This window comes from Cyclopterus lumpus, chromosome 3, assembly GCF_009769545.1.
Source record: "Cyclopterus lumpus isolate fCycLum1 chromosome 3, fCycLum1.pri, whole genome shotgun sequence".
NCBI classification, from domain to species: Eukaryota; Metazoa; Chordata; class Actinopteri; order Perciformes; family Cyclopteridae; genus Cyclopterus; species Cyclopterus lumpus.
Genome location: NC_046968.1, coordinates 8,364,437 through 8,384,787, shown reverse-complemented (window position 1 = coordinate 8,384,787; position 20,351 = coordinate 8,364,437). Strand labels below are relative to the sequence as shown.

At 46.6% G+C, this 20,351-nt stretch overlaps 1 protein-coding gene across 3 annotated transcripts in view; it reads left to right on the top strand.

Moving 5' to 3' along the window:
* LOC117747468 (transcription initiation factor TFIID subunit 4-like) overlaps positions 1–20,351 on the top strand; it is a 73,673-nt gene that overhangs the window by 33,739 nt on the left and 19,583 nt on the right. For 2 of the 3 annotated variants that reach the window (XM_034556726.1, XM_034556716.1), the window contains exons 12-13: positions 3,217–3,273; positions 15,291–15,413. In XM_034556726.1, coding sequence (XP_034412617.1) covers positions 3,217–3,273; positions 15,291–15,413 — 180 coding nt within the window. Of the gene's footprint in view, positions 1–3,216; positions 3,274–15,290; positions 15,414–18,100; positions 18,236–20,351 lie in introns of those variants that run through there. The other variant, XM_034556734.1, reaches the window with a different exon arrangement.

Sequence of the window (20,351 nt, the reverse complement as noted above, 5' to 3'; positions counted from 1 at the left end):
GCTATATTACTTTGTTGTTACTTTAAGAAAAAAATAATAGAAAACAATACAGAAAAGAATTCCATTGTCTCAACAGTTGCACAAGGGGGTTCAAACACAGTGCTGAGTTCGGGACCATCTCATCGGCAGCCAGCACTCCGACAGTTACCAGTTGCTAAAACCTCCATCGCTGCCAAAGCACAGAGTAATTCAAGCCACCTGGAATCGAGCTCAGGGTTCATGTCCAGAATGAATCGACACCCGCTTCGCATCTTAGCGTTCGGACGGGCTGTTGTGCGCGGCACATGTCTCTGGTATAGTCCTTCAGGAAGAAGTGCAGTCGGTGTGCATATTCAATGTCCCTTTAAATAAAGGACAAACTCTTCAGTGACTTTTTGTCCCTCGACTCAACAGATCGCTGCAGAGTGCAGGTGTCTCACCACACAATCCAACGCACGATAAGCTGCACTCACTTTGCTAGAAGGTATTTCAAACTCTTCTAATGTCCAACAGGGCCCTTGCATTTGATAGCCGTCAAACCATTTATGTGTTTATCAGTGAAAGAAGTTTTCACATTTATAAAGATCACCACGACCCAAATAAAAAAAAAGAAAGAAAGAAAGAGAGAGAGAATCTTTTGCAAATGAAAATGCCCGGCGGTGCAACATTAGCAGAAAGCTAGGTTAATTTAATTAATTTTGAATGAAGCAAATGTCCCACAGTAAAGATTCTCATTGCAGCACACCTCACCGTCTTAATTGCATTATTACGCTCCGGTCCTGCCATGCAGCATATTAGAAAATTCTCTGGTTGATGAACGCCGGACCACCAAACCTCACGACCTGTCTGGGGGGGAAGAAGAAAAAGAAGAAGAAGAAAAGACGGTGCCTCAGCAGGAAAGCGTCGCATGTGAAGTGTGTTGTTAAAGGAATGAACAACAGTTCCCGTTGGAAGGGCTCGCCTCAGGCCTTCTGGGCAGCGTCGAGGAGAGTTTGACTTCACCTCTGAGCTTTGTGTCTTCTTTTTAATTCTTTTTTTTTTTGGCGCCCGTTGCCATGGCGTTTTGAGTTCGAACAAAAGTTTAGGGAGTACTTTTTTTTTTAAGCTTGTACAAAAAATATTACACACTTTTTTTTTTTCTTCCTCCTATTTAATCATGAATGTTGTATCTTCTTTTTTTCTCTCTGTTATTGTGTGTACACAAGTAGATTTTTCAGAATGATTTAATGGAAACAGGAATATTTTTATTTTATATTGTTTTATTTAGCTTACTCTCGATCATAACTGTCAAAACATGAATGTCCTTAAAAAGGCCCCAAAAAAAGAGGCCTTTTATTCAAACTCCATTTAGGAGAAACCAGTGTATAGAGAGTACATATATCATAAACCAAGTCAGAAGACACATTGCATTAGTGGCTCATCTCGCTTTTTCCTCTCACACACTCTTATTTAAAAAACAAAACAAAAAAAGAAACGGGTGTAATGCACAGCTTGCTATTGATTATTGGCTACTTGGTGTATATTTGCGTCTCCCAAATTGTGAAGGAGAGATGATTCAACGATGATGAATAGAACGTGGCAGTGACTTCTGCACGAGGAGCGATGGGAATGGAAGTTTCACCTATTTGGGAGAATATATTGACAGAATATTAAACTTTCCACACACAACCGCACAGCTAAAAGAAACAAGTACAGCGCTCTGGGGACTTTAAACGTTTTTTTTTTTTTATTCGAATCGCCTGGGCAACGAAGTGAAAAAAGCAGACAAAACTTGTCCAAATGACTCGTGGAAGATAATTGGTCTTACACTGTAAAACGCTGTATTGGATTTTATTTTTTTCTTCTTCTCCAAAACCCCCGAACGTCAGCGTCCAGCTCCACCCGCTCCTCGTCTCCCCGTCCATTCTCTCTCCTGTAAGTGAGTGTGGAAACCAGGGCAGCTGACGGAGGAGATGTGAAGCACGCCAGTGGCACCGCTGCCCTTTGTAAACAGTCCCTCTGCTCCCCCCCCACCCCCACCCTCTGCCCCATCCTGCCTCCCTCCTGCTCGAGCGCCTGCTAATTTGACCTCCTGAACAAGAAGCCCTGCTGAAATAATCCCTCCTCCTCCTCCTCCTCCTCCTCCTCCTCCTCAGAACAAGCCCTCCCCTCCACTCTGCGCCGTCCACTTAGAATATGACTCAAGTCTTTGGGGGAGGCTCCGGCCCGACCGGAGGGCAAACGCATTAGTCTCAGTTGCGATACCGACCAGTACGTGAACCGCCTGATATGTAAAGCCAATTAGCAGGAAGGCTATGAGGGGAGTAAAGTAGGTGGGGGGGACTCTGATTGATTTAAGCATTGGAATAGATGTTAATACTCTTATGGTCTGCAGAGCGTACTGTAAAATATATCCAATTATTGTTTTGTCGTTGACATTTGCTTCCATAATATTGCTTTTGAAAATGTGCCACTGGATAAATGGAACCAATAAAACACACTGGACAATAAGGGAAATATATATCAAATGTAAACGGTTATTCGTGGACCTGAGCTAAATGACACAGATTATATCCAGAGCCCCACCACCACCACACCACCTCCACCACCTCCAAAGAAATAAACATCAGTTAGCGTGTAGTACCATAATCTCGCCCGCAGTGGTCAGCCGTACGTTTGAGCCGCGTGGCGAAGGATTCCCAGGGACACGCATGTTCGCCCAGATCTCGGCTGCTGATTAAAATAGAAGTGCTGTGTTGTTACGCCAGACACACACACACACACACACACACACACACACACACACACACACGCTGTCACTGATACTCACCAACATCCTTTGCCCTGTGTGTGTGTGTGTGTGTGTGTGTGTGTGTGTGTGTGCGTGTGTGTGTGTGTGGGGGGATGTGTGTGCTGGCTCCTGCAGAATTTTTAATAACCTCTTTTGATTAGAGTCCCCCTCCAGCGGCTTATTTAGGGATGGATTTGGAGCGGGGTTTAAAGGCCATTGCCCCCCCCGGGGGGGTGGGGGGGGTGCTCCATTGCACTTCTGTGAATTCAAATACGATGTCCTTGACACCTCCGTATCCTGTCCCCCTTTTGCACTATTCTTTGCCGCAGCAGCAACAGATGAGCGGCGAAGGAAGGGGGACGTGGGCTCCTTTTTTAAAACCAGCTGTTAACCTGTGTGTCCCCCCCCCACACCACACCACACCACCACCACCACCTCACCCCCTCTCTCTTTCTTTTACTCCACAGAGTCGCTCCAGGCAAGAGGACCCAGAGCAAGCTCGGCTGAAACAGAAAGCCAAGGAGGTAAGCTGCCACGGAGATCATTACCCTTGACATTTCCACCTCCCCACCTCACCACACACCGACTCCCGGCGTATACATTTTCCATGCATCGCTACATATGCAATGCCATTTAAAGTCGGACTTAAAGAAAATAGTTTGAGGAATCATTCGCGCCCAATTGATGCCCTCCACTTCTTTTTCCTCGTCCGTCTCGGCCTCTTTCTTCATCTCCCGTTTGACCTTTTTGACTCATTGAGCTCGGCCTGTTGCTGGTCAATGTGGTCACTAGACGGACAGACGGCTGTACATGTTCCTCTCCCTAATCCTTTTTGTTAAACATATTTGTTACTGCTATAAAACTCCAGTATCTGTGTCTGCTAAAACCTGTTCTTTCGCGTCTCTTTGCAACATTAGCTCAGCGAGGCCATGAAGTGAATCATCTCTCAGATGTACCGATTCTCGCTGCGCATCAGCTTTCACCGCTTCAAACGGAACAAAAAGGGCTGTTTCCCGTCTTCAAGTCAGCGGCCGAGGCACAACACGGGCGCGCTCTAAAATGTGAAGTGTTTCAGCGAAGCGGTGTGCCGCATGCATCCGGCTTACTTTAAGTGCAGGTTCTGCACTCGGCAGAATTCCCAGCGGACCCCCGGAAAGTAGACCGCTCTCCTTTTCTTTTTCTTTCTCTTTCTTCCCGGGGTTGGTTAATGCTGTTTACGCAGTAGCTCTGTCACAGCGGCGGTTTGCGTTTGGTTCTTATTTCTCTTTCTGCCTTTGTTTTACTGCGGAGTGACTAAACAAGGTGCTCTCAGTCCTCGGCGTGCTGACGAAGATCAAGAGGATTGTCTTGGGCTTCCGTGGAGCAGCGCGAGGATAAAACATTCACCTGTTGCTGCTGTTGTTGTTGTTGTTGTTGTTGTTGTTGTGGTTTCTTTCCAAGTTGCTCTTTAAAAAAAAAGAAAAAGAAAACTTTTATTCATCCGGGTAAAGTTTACCGAGCACCTATGCGCTTTTCTCGCTAACACTCTTCGACAGTTTCCACACCTGGCGGTGCAGCCACTGTCTGTTCATGGTGGCTATTCATTCTGCAAATGCCTTGCTCAAGGGCAACTCAATATTGTTGTTTGAAGTGTCACATTTTTAGGGGTTTTAGGGGCGTTGAACTTCGTGAACTTTGAGTGACAAGTGGACTATCTCTCACCTCTGGCCACCTGGCGACGCGCCCGTCTAACCCCCTCCCGCACACTCTCTTCCACCCCCCTCGCGCATCTCTCCCGGACATTTATTTGTTTTCTTTCTAGCAACAGAGAGCCCTGCTGCAGCTTTAGAACACTCGCACTACGTCTCAGCCTACCCATAAGCCCCGGCATATGCAAATGAGGCAGCGTAATAGACAGCGCGATAGGTTTGGCCCCCCAGGGGCCGTGTGATCAAAGCAGATCTCCTCCCCGTTAAGTGGCAGTCCGCTCGTCATCTGGATGCGGCCAGATTAGCGCGCGCCCCGCTTCTCCTTCGCATCTGGAATCTCAAGAAGCTGGTTTGGAAATCGTCACTTTATGTAATGCTTTCCTCACGCTGCATAGAGGCGATGAAGACTCCCCACCCCTACAGAGACACACACAACACCCCTCTTCCACCCTCCCTCGGCTCTTTTTTCTTCTTTTTTTTTTGCCTAATGGCCGTCGTTTCTCAGCCCCCGTGCCCCTCCGGTTTCCATCACCTGAGTTGGCTGTTTGTGTCACAGCGGAGTCTGTCGGCGGCTCACACATCTGTGCAAAATTTCATCGGGATAATGAGCCCGAGCTACTCGGGCAGAGGAGCCAGCCACTCTTTAAGCGCCCCTGATCACACACACTCAAAATAACCACCGCTACCAAACAATCATTATTTGGGAGAGATGGAATTACAGCCTGTTACGCTCCTGAACCGAGTGTCGAAGCAGGCAGAAAAGAGCAGGGGACAACCCCAACAAGAAAAATTGTACCAACGGTCAAGCGCACAAGGCGAGTCAATTTACACAGCCCGCATTCTCAAAATGTGTACATATTGTAAAGCCCCCTCATGCTCCCCAAAGGATGAACCCCAATGTTTTCTTGTCGTCATCCCCATGATCATTCCTTTTAGTGCAACAATCAGGCCAAAATGTTCACTCGTAAACAAAGATATATACGAATAAGCAGATTGCCACGACATTCAATGGGGCCGTTCATGCTCCCCAGCGGATAAAAACCTTTATGTTGTGGTCAATCCATGAGCTCTCTTTGTGCCTCCCTCGGGCCAAATCGGTGGACACACAGAAAATAGAACACACTTCACAATATCGCAGGAAATTGAAGGTCACACAGTAGATTCGTGCTCCCAAGGGGATAAAACCATTGATTCCATGGTCGGTCTCCTAGACCTGGTCTAGTATAAACTTAATTACAATATCAGAAATAGCACAATGTTTTTTTGTCCCTTAGTTTTGGAATGAACATCGTAGGCTCCAGGTTATCAACTAGCAGAGGGCTTCAGGATTTTAGTCTTAGTAATTGTGTATCTAAATTTGCACCGGCAGCTTCAGAGAGAAGCGGTCCAGCGCCCCGGTTTCCTTCCATTCACAACCATTTGGCCAAAAGGTCAGATGGGCTATTTCGAAAAAAATGCCCCCCAGTCAAAATCAATGGGCAAATCGTGGCGCCCAGTTCCCGTTTGTTGTTTGTCGTCTTCGGCGGCGGCGGCGGTGAGTCTGTGTGTGTTGTCTGTTCTATCAGCAGGGCAGGAGGCCGGGGCATAGAGAGTGAGAGAGGGAAGGAGACTTGGGGGGGGGGGGGGGGCAGAGAGAGAGATAGAGAGGGAGTTAAGGCCAGTGGAGATACATCACGATGTCAGACGCACAGACACACTGCAGCCACAGATTCATCATTGCTGCCGCGTCTGCAGGCGCAACTGGACAACGGGGGGGAAAAAAACGAGTGAACTGGAGAAGAGGAGCGGAGCAGAGACGGGGCCAAGAGAGACGAGGGCCGAGGGAGGGGGGGGGGGGGGGGGGGGGGGGAAGAAGACAAATGGGCTACCACACCTGGCCAAAATCTGGCCAAAAGCCCGTTCAGGCTGCTAAAGCATTTCCACCGTGTAGCATGTGAGCTGGTTGGAGACACAACCGTCGAAATCTCAAAGGTTTATTTTCCCTCGACCTTGTTTCCTTTCTGGGCATTGAGTTTTTTGTTGTTTTTTTTCGCCCGTTTTGATGGTTTTGAACCGCCCGCGAAATTAATTCCGACCCCGGCTCAACTTTGAGTCTTGCGTGGCTCCAATTAGAAGCCTACAGTTATGCGTCCCGCCTCTCCGTGCAACTCGAGCACAGACGTTGGAATCCATGAATCGAATTAGACCGACTTATGCACGGCCGCGCGTTGACGATCGCTCGTTTATGCTAAAGCCTTTGCTCCGCCGGGAACCTTAATGCACACACTCGCGTTTGTTGAGCCCCGGCATCCTCCGCAAAGTGACCAGGTCACAGAGAGATTGGAATCCGCCCACGCCGAAAAAGGCCCGTGAGCCAGCGAGGAGATGCCCTCGTGTGTCAGAGGACAATGTAGCGGCGCCTTAGTTTTTCATCAGGGCCAGTTATATCTGCCAGTTCACAGGCTCTCGTCCTTTGGCCCTCCGCAAACTGCTCTGCTCAAAGAGGAGCTCCCCCCCCCCACCCACCCCAGCAGGCAGGCCTAAGGGGCAAAATCAAAAAAGGAGCTCCCGCTACCCTTCTTCGTGCTCTCTCTCTCTCTCTCTCTTCTCCCCGCCAGTGATGACTTTCAAAGAGAATTCCTGCTGTTCGGTGGGTCCCAATTCGGAGTTGTTGTATTTGGGTCCTTTGGCCCTTGTGTGAATCACGTTCTGCCCAAGTGGAAAGATCGCGTCTTTAAGAAAAATACAAATACAAACTTTCCGTTGCACTAACTAGCAGGTGTAATTTTCAACTGGCTTTTTTACATTTGTATTTCTTTTGAAAGATCATAAAAAGTAGATGTAGATGATTTAATTACCACAGAAGACGGGTCTTTTTTTTTTTCAGGTCCTAACGACGTGCTGGCTACTAAATAGCACACCGTAACCCTATTTTTTTATTTGTTGCTTTGTTGCCGGTAGTAACTTCAGTTCTTCTTCACCTCAAGACATGTTAAAAGATGAAAAAAAATAAAAATAAATAAAAAACAGAAGCGGGCTTTAAAAGTACCTTTGGTGTTCCTGTGTGTTTTCGAATATTACAAAGTGCTGTAATGAGAAGGAAAACAACAAAAAAAAATGAAGGAGATTTTCTTTTTCTTTTTTGTGCCTCAGAGGGAGATAGCGACTCGTCTCCTCGCTGTACCAGCCTGTAGGTTCACTTTTCTCTTTGTGCGCCAGAGCACTCCTTGGGACTCGAGCGACGGGGGAATTGGGCGTGCTGAGCTACGCTGGTGGCGAGGTGCCAGCCTCCTCTGCCTGGGATGTAAGTGAGAGGGAGGCAGGACACGTTTCAATTAGGCAACAAACACCGTGCTCGCGCTGAGGTTGGGAGGAGAGGAGGAGGAGGAAGAAGAGGAGGAAGAGGAAAACAAACACGCACCCTCACCAGCTGTCTTCTCCCTTTTGACCTCTCTCTAAAACACACTCCCTTCGACCGCTCCGCTCCACCTTTTTTCCCCTCATTTTGTCTTTTAAAAAAAAAAAAAAAAAATGTTGCCGAACTCACGCGAAGGACAATACCGGGGGTCTCTGTGAGGTGACGCTAAGTGTGCCAGCTCGGGCCTGCATGTTTCCATTAGATTGTCATGTTGGCTAATTAGAGAGCAGCAGCATGATTCACCTTGTTAATTAGGAGGACTTGCACACCACGTGCCCCGGGGCGGCGTGGGGAAGAGGAGCCCAGCCTCAGAGGCTGCTAGTCGCCCCGCTGCCTATGAAGATTCCCCTTCTCATCTACCTTTTTTCGCTCCCCTTTTTTTTTTTTTGATTTGGAAATGAATAAATCATCGAGATCGTCCCTCTCTCGGAGTGTGAATATCTGAGTTCTCATCTTCTCCTGGATGCAAATTAGGCGTGATCAATAGAAGGTGACGAGCGGCGAATCTAAATGTTAAAGAAAAGAAGAAAAGAGAGAGAGATAGAAAGTGAGAAGAGACTGCGAGACGAAGCGCGCCAGCGCTGAATGAGACAAAGCGAGAGAACATTTAAAGTAGGAAATTTCCCCTTAGATAAGCAGTATTTTTAATGATCACCTCTCTCTCTCCCGGTGTAAGGCCGTCAGAATCTGCTTAACACTGACTTCTGGCTTCTTCGTTAAACACTGTTCGCTGGCAAAATGTGCAGCGCAAATGTTATTATTTATAAAAATGATACTTACTCCGATGGAAAGGCGTCTTTTGGACACTTTCAATTTATTACACAGTCCGTCCGTCCCCCCCCCCCCCCACACCCCCTTCACCGCCCCCCTTCCCTCTCCCTCTCACTATGCGGTTTAATTCCTGCAAATAAGTTGCAGATGAAGAGGAGCCGTAGGGCGGTGATAGTGACACCCACATAATGACCTCAGCTCCGGGGACGGCCGAGGGCCCTGAATAATTGGTCCTTGGCCCTGGAAACACTTCTGACATACTGCTCGGCTTCAGAGGACACTCTGAGCCAAGACTATTAGTCCGTGCATGTATTTTGAATTCATCTCCATAGGTAAAATAATATAATCACAAACAGATTCACTTGAATATTTAAGGGGATTTGTGTGCGCTCAAAAGGACGATGAAACAGAATTTCAAGCACGTTATTATTATTATTTTTTGCATCTTTAATGCGCGGTTTTATTGTCCTCGTTATTCAAGAAGCTTGGTAGCAGCCCAATATTCTGGTAAATATAGTGACGGCCATTATAAGTGCCAATACAACCATGTGCAGATTCAATGCATACGACTTAAATGTATATATTGCATGAATACAGACTGTACATATTCATTACCTATAAGGGCAATTAGACGTGACGGCTCGCAGCACAACCCGTAATGCACACGTGGCGCACACTCTACGTTATCACATATTAAATCAATATTAAATATTTTATCCGAAAAACAAAGACGTTTTGCCCACATGAGCAGGTCAGGGCCGAGCCCGTCTCTTTGTGGTGCCTGAGCGCAGATGGAGAAGTGAATCCTGATTGGTTCACTGCAACTGGCGCTTCCCCCCCGCGGCAAACTAACTGCCAGGCACTTCACATGAGGAGTGGGCCTCAAGACGCAGCTCCCAGATGTTCGCGTAATGTCGGCCATGTGGGCGTCAGGTGAATGAGACTCTCGCATTAAAGACATCAGATGTACGTGAAATGCACACACACACACACACACACACACGCACACACACGCATGCACGCGCGGGCGTGAAGCAAAGGGAGTCTCACACATAGGACGGTGTGTTTTGGATTGCAGCATTTTAAAATGATATTGAAGTATCTTTGTTTAGCATGTTAGCATGGTAACTAATTAGCACTAAACAGTTGAGGCTGAAGGGAATGTAATTAGATTTGCATGTATGTAATAATAAACCTAGTATTGGACACATTCAAATGTTGACCTGAGGTCAGAAATATACATGGATACAATACATCCTGAGGGGAGCATGAATGTCTGTGTAGAAAACTTTCTCATTCCAAATCCTATCCTAATAGTTGTCGAGACATAAATGTGACCCTCCCGCGCATGAGGAGACGTCTTGGGATCATTAAAGTCCCACGGGTCTGTCCTCTGGGTACCTTGAATGCGGCGTTTTTTGGGAAAAACAGCTGATGAGATCTTTCATTCTGGACCGATGACAGGCCGACGTTGCCATTCCTAGAGCCATGCTGCCAGCGTGGATAAACTTATAAAATATTAAACTCTCCTACAGAGATCCTATTTTTGGTTTTGGTGGGATTTATAGTTTTCTAAAAAAAAAAGAGAAAACGTCTGTGTTCGCATAGCCTAGGGTCTTGCATGTACATCATCCGCTCATGTCCATGCGAAACAGTCTGCATTCGGCCTGAATACATATTTCATGTTTTCAATATTAGAGGGTTACATTTTGGGTGAAATTTGCTTTTGTTTGCAAGAGAGGTGAGAGGGCACGCCATTGAAAAGTCCCGGGTTGGGCTCGAACCAGCGTTGCTGTGACTACACTCGAGACGAGCATACTCTCCAGCAGATAAGAAGTAGTTTTGACCGCCGCCTGACATTGACGCTGACTTATGGGATGCTGCTGGGATGCCGATGTCCAGTGGGACAGCAACTGTCTGTCCCGCTCCCCGTGTCTCTTAAATCACTGACAGCAGACAAACCGTTGCAGGTTTCCGGTTGTAAATCAAGCCAACGGGTTGATGGACGACCTCCAAGCCTTTCTCTGACACGGCTTGACACCTGAAAAGCATTCTAATGGCCGTTAACTTAACATTGCACTGGTGCGTACACGGACCACACCAGCGTGGAGTTGGTTTGAAGCTGTGTATCAAACTCAAACCAATGCTACGGTCTCACTTTATTAAGACCGTTTGGTTTCCGGGAACAAAGGAATAAACCTTTTCTTGGTCATTTTACATTTTTTGTATTGTGCATCAACCCACCCAGTTTTGATGCTATTAACTAACATATGCACACGCCCCATTAACCAAAAAAAGGATGGTTCATATGATATATATATATATATATATATATACGATATGCCTCTTGCGGATCCTCACCATGGTATCGACCATAATCGGTTCTTTTAAAAGGTTTTTTAGGTATTCATTAGGATTCAGCTTCACCCTTGTCAACATACTCCAATTAATGCCTTCCATTATACGCTATAGATCGACCTCTAACCTCACGGTACAAAAGGTTAGCGCCGTGATAAGAGATTAGATTGAAGCTTAGGCTTAAAAATGCACGCGCTCTACCACGGCTCTTTAGGGGAGAAAAAAGAAAAAGAAGCATTCACGGGGGGAAAAGTGGCATATGCTAAATCTATATACACTGAGAGGCTCCCTGCTGCGTGCGGTTGGACCAGAGCTTTTCTAAAGGGGGAGAGTGGGGAGGAGGAACAGACCGACTCAAAAGCCACGGTCTGGCTTTTATGCCGTGGTCTTTGCAGGGCAGAGAGCCCCGTGGCTTCCTTCGCAGCCCCGTGGCTGCATGCGCGTGACGTCAAGCAGAGCGTGTTCTGCTCTACCAAGGACATCTGTCTGTAAGCGTCTGGGGGGCCGCGAGCAGCCCCTCAGGCCGGGAGGGAAGGAGGGGGTGGGGGGAGGGAGGGAAGATGGAGAGAAAAAGCCTTTGTTAAAAAGAGAAAAAAAAACAGCAGAGATGGAGAACGGCCGGGTTGGCCATCATGGCTCCTGCAGCTCATCTTCCTTTTCACTCCGAGCCCGTCGGCAGCTCTCCCGCTTTTGCTGTCCTTTTGGACGTTTTTGCATCATAAGGGAGACGCGCTTCTCTCTCTCTCTCTCTCTCTCTCTCTCCTGTGCTATGTCTCATTTAGGTCTTGATGGACATTTGTGTTACCGATCTGTTATTATAGGCAACAAATTATAATTAAAGTTTCAAGGGAAATGGCTAACAAAAGAAACCCAAGAACAGTGAGAGCCATAAGGATCAATTTCAGTTTTGCACTTTTGGCCCAATTCATGTATGTAAATAACCCCCCCCCCCCACACCACCACCCCCCACCACCCCCTCCCCTCCATACACCATAAAAGCCCAGTACTGAAAATATCCCTAATGTTGTAATACATTATTTAGCTTTCATTTGACATTTGGCTTTTTGCTACTGATAAATATTAACATCCACCGCCCTCAAACTTCAGGACTCAGTCTTATGTAAATGTAATTTTGGAAGAATCTTCCAGGACATAACTCCATGACACGAGCAGTCTGATGAATACATGCAATTTGATATCCAGGGTCTGGATTTGTCAAGCATATTTAACTTTGTTTTATGTTTGGGCCGGGTTGTCGGTAATTTCATGTTATTTCACCGTCATTAAACAGCGGGTGATGCCGTTTATTCTCAAAGGAGTTTACGTCTCGCAGGGAGTTTGTGTGTCGAAGCTTCATTCAACAGTGTCTTTTTTTAAAAATATATATAATCAAATGTTCAGCACGGTTTGGGGGGCGGGGCCCTGATAAAAACAAACCCCGATCTGATCAATATCTGATTCAGAGCTCACAGCGTCGGCTGATACGAACTTAGCAGAGCGTTCGACATCTGCGAGGGAGCTTTGAACAACAAGTGTCCCCCCCCCCTCCTGAAATTAAACATATTTCCAATTGCCCACCGTGCCGACCACAACATCGTCGCCCGGCATTTGTTTTTGCATCAATCCACTGAAATGTTCTTGCAAAGCTGCAGATTGATTCTGTCGGGCGTCTTAAAAATAAATGTTCTACATTTCCTGACCTTTGCTAATAATTTGACTTTACAAGTTCCAGTTCCCAGCTTTGAAAGGGCATGCGGGCCCGACTGGAAGCACTGGTATTTAAGCGACTTCGGAGCGGCAGATATTTGCGCGGTGCCATTGATCGGACCTGGCAAATGTATGCAGTCCGCCAGATGGTTGCTCCTCCAGTCTGGGATGAATCCCTGCAATGACCTTTTGAGGTTTTTGGATTTGCGTTGTCGACATTTGGTGTCTCGAAGGTCGGGAGGGATTCATGACTAAAATCTCAACAAACCCTTCAGAGCTCAGGACAGTTTATGACGAAGGACTGGAACGGTTTCCAAGGTACCCACATTCCTCCATAGCTGCTACTTCATAGCACTCGTACACCTGTGTGTGCCCAGGCGAACATACTTTTATGTACATGTTTGAATTAAATGACGCTTAAAACAAGCCCCTGAAGGGAAAAATAAATCTATCAAAGCCCGGCCTAAATCTGGCTCGTATCAGTTGGCAGCCATTAAAAAAAAAAAAAAAAGAGGAAACAAAAAGGAAAGGTAGACTCGGCGCAGCGGCACCAGATTGAAATCAGAAATCAGTCTCCCCGGTGTCACGGCTGGCCGTTTTTACCGACTGGAAACGCAGACTGGGAGGGTTGCAGATGGCGAAATGAAGTCGTCGTTTATCATACAGTCATAAATCTGAGAACGCAGGCAGTTGCCGGGAGCCCATGCCTGGTGCCAACTGCCAGGCAGAGATGCCGGCATCCTGGTGCCATCAGGGAGATAGCGGACCTCGCTCTCTCTCTCTCTCTCTCTCTCTCTCTTCTGCTCTATCACACTCTCTCTCTCAGCTCACTCTGCAGCGGGATTCTTTAAGGTCAGGCCTGGAGAGATTTGTGTGTTGTTTGTGGCACAGCCTAATGGGGTTAGCATCAATAGCATCGATGCTACATTTGCCATGCAGACGGGGGTAAAAAAATCATCTCCACCCGCATCAGTCTTCATTCACGTGGTGTTCCCGACTCAAATCCTGACATGAACCGCTGCCACTAACTAGTATTAGTTTTAACGACAGCCTGTGCATTTTCACCACCACCCGCTTTCAGAATCGGACACATGAACAAGGTTTTTAGCCATTCAGTTGCTTGGTACTGCTGCTATTATCCCCCCCCCCCCCCCCCCCACCCCCACCCACCACCACCACCCACCCCCAACTTTGTGTTGTCAGCGTGTTTGAATCTTTCAACAGTTCTGCCGTGCTAAATGTGAAGTGGCAACACCCTAAAGGGCATGGCTCGCTAGAGGGGGTTTAGAGAGAGTGTGTGTGTGTGTGGGGGGGGGGGGCATCAGAGGCAACTGCATGCACATTTTAGATCAGACTTTATACACCAAAGCAACCTTTTAACCACGCGCCATCTGAAAGTAACATGAAATGTTCTCCCTCCTCCCCCCCCACCGATCAGACAACACACGTGCCTCTCACAAACACCAGTGCCCGGCGCACACATGCTGAGAGATAACATAAAAAAGAACATGAAAGACATGAAAGTGCACATTGATTGTCCCTGTTTGCTTCAACCCGGGTCTCTCGCTTTCTCTCTCTCTCTCTCTCTCTCTCTCTCCCCCGGCGGGCAGGCACGTAGGCAAGCTGGTGGGTAGGCATTCCCTGCGCTGTGGCCAAGATTGATAGGCGCGTGTGTGCGTGTGTGTCTGTGTGTGTGTGTGTACTGTGTTTGCATGTTGGAGGGAGTGCTGACACCCTCTGTGCCATGGCCCGGGGCCCTCACACATCCACCCAATAGAAAGGGCAGCTCGCAGCGATGCTGGGTTTCCCCCCACAGCCCCGCGGCCAGACATGACATTACCTCAGGCGGCGCCTCCCCACAACCTCCCCCATTATGTATTGCAAACCGAAAAAATCACAATGGAACCGTGTGACTGCACACACACACACACACACACACACACAAACACAAACACACACACACTCACACACACTTTGACAGAAGCTCCGTTAATGGCTGACAACAGGCTTCCATTTTGTTTGGCTCCGGAGAGGTTATACAACACGGACAGATAGAGGGAAGAAGAGGGATGCATTAACTTCTGCATTTGATCCGACTCGTGTCTCGCCGCTCGTTCTTTCTGGCGAGGCCTTGCGGAGCTCCAGAATGTGAGCGCTTTTGGTGGCTAACGCGCTTAAAATCTGGAATTCCTTAAAGTCACTTGTGTGTCTACAAAGTCGTTGTTATTTTGCAGCTTCATGTGGTCATCGTGTACGGAACAAGAAAGCAGTGTCTTGGGCCATCAGTACCACCAAGTACCAACCAACATTTTTCTTTTGAATGTTTGTTACGTATTTGGTTCATGCAAACTGAGGCATTGAAATCTACAAAAAGCCACTGCACACAGGACGTATTATAGATGTGTACATTAATGAGGGGGTTGTAATTATTGGGGGGAAATTCACTTCTTGTTTAGAGACGGTAAATGCTCCTGAATTTGTCGGGCTGGCGTAGGGGTCACTTGCGTTGCACGCGACACGCTCGCTAACCCAAACAGATGCCAAGGCCATACTGGGGCAGCACCACACCACGTGTAGCGCAGAGGGCTTGTTTTCTAATGGTTTGCGTCGTCTTCCCCAGATGCAGCAACAGGAACTGGCGCAGGTCAGGCAGCGGGAGGCCAACCTCACAGCACTAGCCGCCATTGGACCCCGCAAGAAGCGCAAAGTGGATTCACCGGGGACAACCCCATCAGGGACCGAGGTAAGAAGAATTAGACTCACTCATTGGCCGCCTTGGTCCAGATCCAGTTGCTAACGTTGACTTGATGACACCGTTTTTACAGAGTTGACGTTTGTGTAAATCTTCCTGACAGTTTTTCTTCGGTGCATTTGTGAACGATGACATGTTGGCCTGGCTGTCTATACCACCCTACTGCTCATCCCATAACAATAAACACAATGACAACCTACCAACTGGGCTTCTCTCCAAAGAATACTTCAATCCAATATATTGCATTTCTCAGCTTTTCTTTTTTGCAGTGTATTTTTTTGGCAGCTTTCAATGGTAATTTTCATGGCCATGTCAACCCTGACTGTAGTAAGTTCAAACATGGGGGGGGTTGCTGGATATGCAAAAAGCAATGAGTCACTGAATATCTTTCTCCAAGTCAGTGAATAAGAAATCAAAATCTATTATTGCAGGTAGAGCAGCGGTTTCCAATTCCAGCAGCTTAAGCAAAGACGCTTTTGTTTTTTAATGCAGGATTTTCTGTTAAGACGCTTGAGGTTCAGTCACTTTACACAGAATGCTCCAGTCTGTAGGTCAAGGCTTTTGCTAGTCTGAAAGAGTCCCTGACGTTATTTACATAAGTGCAGTGACGGACAATTAATCAATAATCTACAATAGGCTTTGGTGTTGTAGTTGGAGATGAGGCAAAACCAGTCAGATTTGCTGGCTGCACAATATACAAGCAGTCTGCTTCTGGTTTAGTTCTTCCCCTAAGGCTCCCAGATAATTTAGCTTGCTTAATGTGGAACTCTAGTTTTACCTACTCTAGTGTTCTGCCTGCTTCATTTATCTGCCCAATAGCTATTGCAATGACTTCTTATACTATATCAGTGTTCAGCAGGACAATTCGTTACACCGGCCCCTCAGTATAGCCGGCCTGTTGTCGGGGGCCATTTTAACACCCAGACCGACGGGTTTTTTATTGTACAGACACTGTTCATAAGAAGTGGACATGTTCACTGTGACGTTGGTACTGCGATTTTGAAGCCTTGAGTTTGGTATTTCGCCCGTCGCCATCTTGTTTTTTTTGCTACCAGAAGTGACACGAGTGGGTGGAGCTAAGACATTTGTAGGTGACTAAAAATGTTACAATGAACTGAAAACACACTGTGAAAGAGACAAAAACATGGACAGCTGTCAGACTGGAACAACGTTGTGGCAGCGACCTGTCAATCACAAGGTAGCCCCGCCCAAAAGCATACTCTGCTTTATGGTCAATTTGACTCTAAATTGACCATAATTTACTAAATTAACATCATGCTGAATTAAAGAAGACTTGAAACTAGAGATTGAGACCATGAACTCATGTTTACGATGTTTACTGAGGGAATAAATCAAGAGTCATTTTCTCTTTGACCTTTCACCTCTTTTAGTTTAAGATGTGATCACTTCACAGTCCACTCTGTGGGACTTCCTTTCTACCAATAGGCTTCTATATAAATTCCTAAAATGATACTTGTTTACCCATTTTTATTGTGCGGTAAAAACCATGTTTCAGAAATGAACCCACAATTGAACCTCTTTTCACCCAGCCGTGTTTTCAAAAATATTGCGAATGGTTTGCATATCCAAACTAAATCCAGATTATCTCCTCAACCAAAAGGGCTATTTGAATCATTTCAATGATATAATATACAGAAAACACATGCAAGATTAGTTAAGATGTGTATATAGTAGTATATGTGTTGCTGGTTTAAATTGGTTCATGATTGAACACAGAAAAAATAAGAAAATAAACATATATACGTGTATATATATATATGTATATATTTCTTTTTAAAACCTGCAGGATGAATATATCTCTTCAAATTGAAAGCTGTAGTCTCTCTGCAAAGTTTGATTTTGATAAAGTGAAGTAAACATTTTTAGCTATTTGTTTAGTACAGAAGTTTAGGCAAATCTACAAATGCAGCATCTATGATTTGTGTGGGATGTTTCCAGGATTGGTAATGTTAGAAGTTATCATCACGATGACCAAATCCACTGACAAAAAAAACCAGAAAAAAAACTGTATCTTTGGCCGTCCACACGTTGAATTCGGCATGAATGTAATGATTGGACGTATTCTGCCCCGTGCGCTCATTGCTCATCATCAGTCTACCACAAGCTGCTAGCTTGCCAGCTGTGAGTACAAACAATAGCCATGTTCTTTGTTTACATTCATTATGAAAACATTTAGGGAGTGGCTTCAGAGGGAGGCATGAAGGGATGGGCTGTCAGCTGTGACGATTTGGCGAATTTCTCGCCAGATTAGGAAACTTTTGGATCTAGTACTGCTGGCTACCTTTTGTTGGAAAAGAGTTAAGGACACCAGACTCGTTTTTTGACCGGATAATATATATATTTTTTAATCTAGCATACTCTTGCTAGTTTCTCCAGATTACCAACCCTAGCTTTAAGCACCCCAATACGATATAGAATAAGCCCTACTAGATACAGTACAGCCAAATAATAGAGAACATAGTGGGAAAAGTACAGGAGCTGCTGCACGGGGAGTTATAATGATAAGAAGCCACAGTGTTTGATGGGGGTTACTATCCTCGCCTTCATTTCATTTCAAATGTATGCATTCATGTTCATATTTCTTTGCCGGGTGGCCACAGATCTCCGATCTCCAAGTGAGAATTCAGTTCCATTTGTGTCGTTCTTATTCCCCACAGAGTGGAGCAGATTGTGTGTATCCACAACTGAGATTGTTTGGTGAGGGAGCTGTGAAGTGCACTGGTGGGCCTCTGAACCAGTGTTCATGTGTATTCATCTACAGAATGGGACGAAGATGAACAAATCTGAAATAGCCGATACCTTCCTGGAGGCACCGGGGAGCGGGTTTGTTTTGTGGTCGGGTTTATTTATTGCCCCCCCCCCCCTACCTCACGGCTTGAGTTTTGAGGACCATTGTATTCCCAAACCAACACATCATCTTCATGCTTTACCTGTTACGCATTAGCCAAGTTTAGGAATCCGTCTAGGAACTAATAAAAGTTGGTGAATGTGGCGAAGACAACAGGAATTATCTGGTGACACACTCCCATGTGACTTGCCTGGTCTGTTCTTAATTAAGCCGAACTACGGCATTGTAAAGAGCTGTCTGTTGTTTGAGGAAAAGCAGTGACTTGAGTATCGTATTTCTCCAGCACAGGGCCATACATGAAGTCATGCACAGTTGCTGCACCAAGTCACATTTCCCTTGAGGCGGCAGGGCGAAAAGAAAACATTTAAATTCCACATATTCATCTGTAAATATGTTGAATCTCAAATAAGCCGGAATTTTGAATGTCAATTGGTCATTTTAATAACCCGCTTATCGTGTTGCATCTTCGCATCCTTCGCTTAGCAGCAATATGCTGCAGAGGAGCATAGCGATGCACGCGGTAAAAAAAGCATACATAACAAAATAAAAGCATTACTTCTGGTCCTTGAGTGCAGTGCCAACCTCTTTCAGAATGTTTTACCCTGATGGGTATTAGCCCGCGACCTTCTGCTGCTTTCAACAAAAAGGAAGAAGGAAAAAAAAGAAGAAGAAGGAAAAGCTGCTTTCTCAAACTGCTCTCCCAAATGCAGTTATACAACATAAACATGAATATACATTATGCTGGAGTTGTTGTCTTTTGTTCTATCCTATCCCTTTTTTTTCTTCTTTTCTTTAAAATGCCCTGTTCGTGTTTAATTAGAGGGGCATAATGAAGTGAAGACACAGCGTGCCCCTCCTCCGGAGTGATCGCAGAGGGGGGCGGAGGAGGAATCTTAACTTATTTTCACTTCGTTTTCACCTCCTCACATTTCTTCATTTCACATGGGCTGGAAGCGCCCGCGGCGTTCTCTTTCCCTTCTCCAGAGCAAAGTGAATGTGACTTTTCTAAGGGGGTCACAGGATGCCTGGAGGCCTGTGGGTGTTACTGGACTGTTGCCTGCTCTTAGCTTCACTGAGGGGCTTGTCATAGATTTCATCTCCACAGAAATGAGCCGGGGGGCCCTGGCCAGGAGCACAAGCAGCCAACGTTATGAAGGGCCCATGCTGATTATTTCCCTCTGACATCGCATCCTGAGCTTTCCGCATTAATCCCAGACAAAGGCAGCCCTTCAGTGCTGTGCCAGAGCTCAAATTAGGAGCCAGATAATGGCCTTGTTGAGATCCCTCTCTGTTCACTGAGAGGCAGAGCTCCAGTTGAAATCCTCCTCTCCTATATTCCTTCCCTCCCGCTTGTCCTCTTCCTCACCAGACCACCTTTCCGCCGTGATTCGGACTGTGACGGAATTCAGGTGACACAATTTCGCTCCGTTTCCCCGCAACCCGACCCCCAGCCCTACTCCGTTCTCCCACCTTTAATTTGACGGTGGCTTGGCCGGCGCTTGGGCCTGAGCCGGGATGTGGATCGCCACGGGCTGTGAAACCGATAGCCAGTCAAGACCGAGCATGTCTGTCTCCAGCCTGATCTCGTCTGCAGGAGGGAACAAAGGGGGCCTTACAGGGCTCCGCAGGGTGGATTAGTTCCAAGGAGCCAATGGCTGGGGCTGCCGGCTGGAAGAGGACCTGCTGTGGCCCCAGCGGTAGGTCACTGCACAGGCAGGGGCCCCCGCACACACCGAAAGCCCCCCAAAGCGCTCCATAGTCCCACAGCCCGAACCCTTCCAATCAGCACTCACAGGCTTTTTGAAGTTCAGCACAAGAGTCAAAGGGTGAGCCACCGTGAAGAAGTTGGAGGGGTGAAGTGCACTGACTGAGGGCAGATGAAGGAGAATGGCAACGTGACGCCCTTAAAACATCAGCTTGAAGATGTGGACCCCAATAGTTTGAGATGTTGGAAAAAAAAGACAGGCTGGTCTCACCCAGCATTTGTAGCTGTACCTACGAATAATAATGTGTTGTAATTCGTAGGTATGCCTCGAAACCATTTTTTATGTTATGCATGT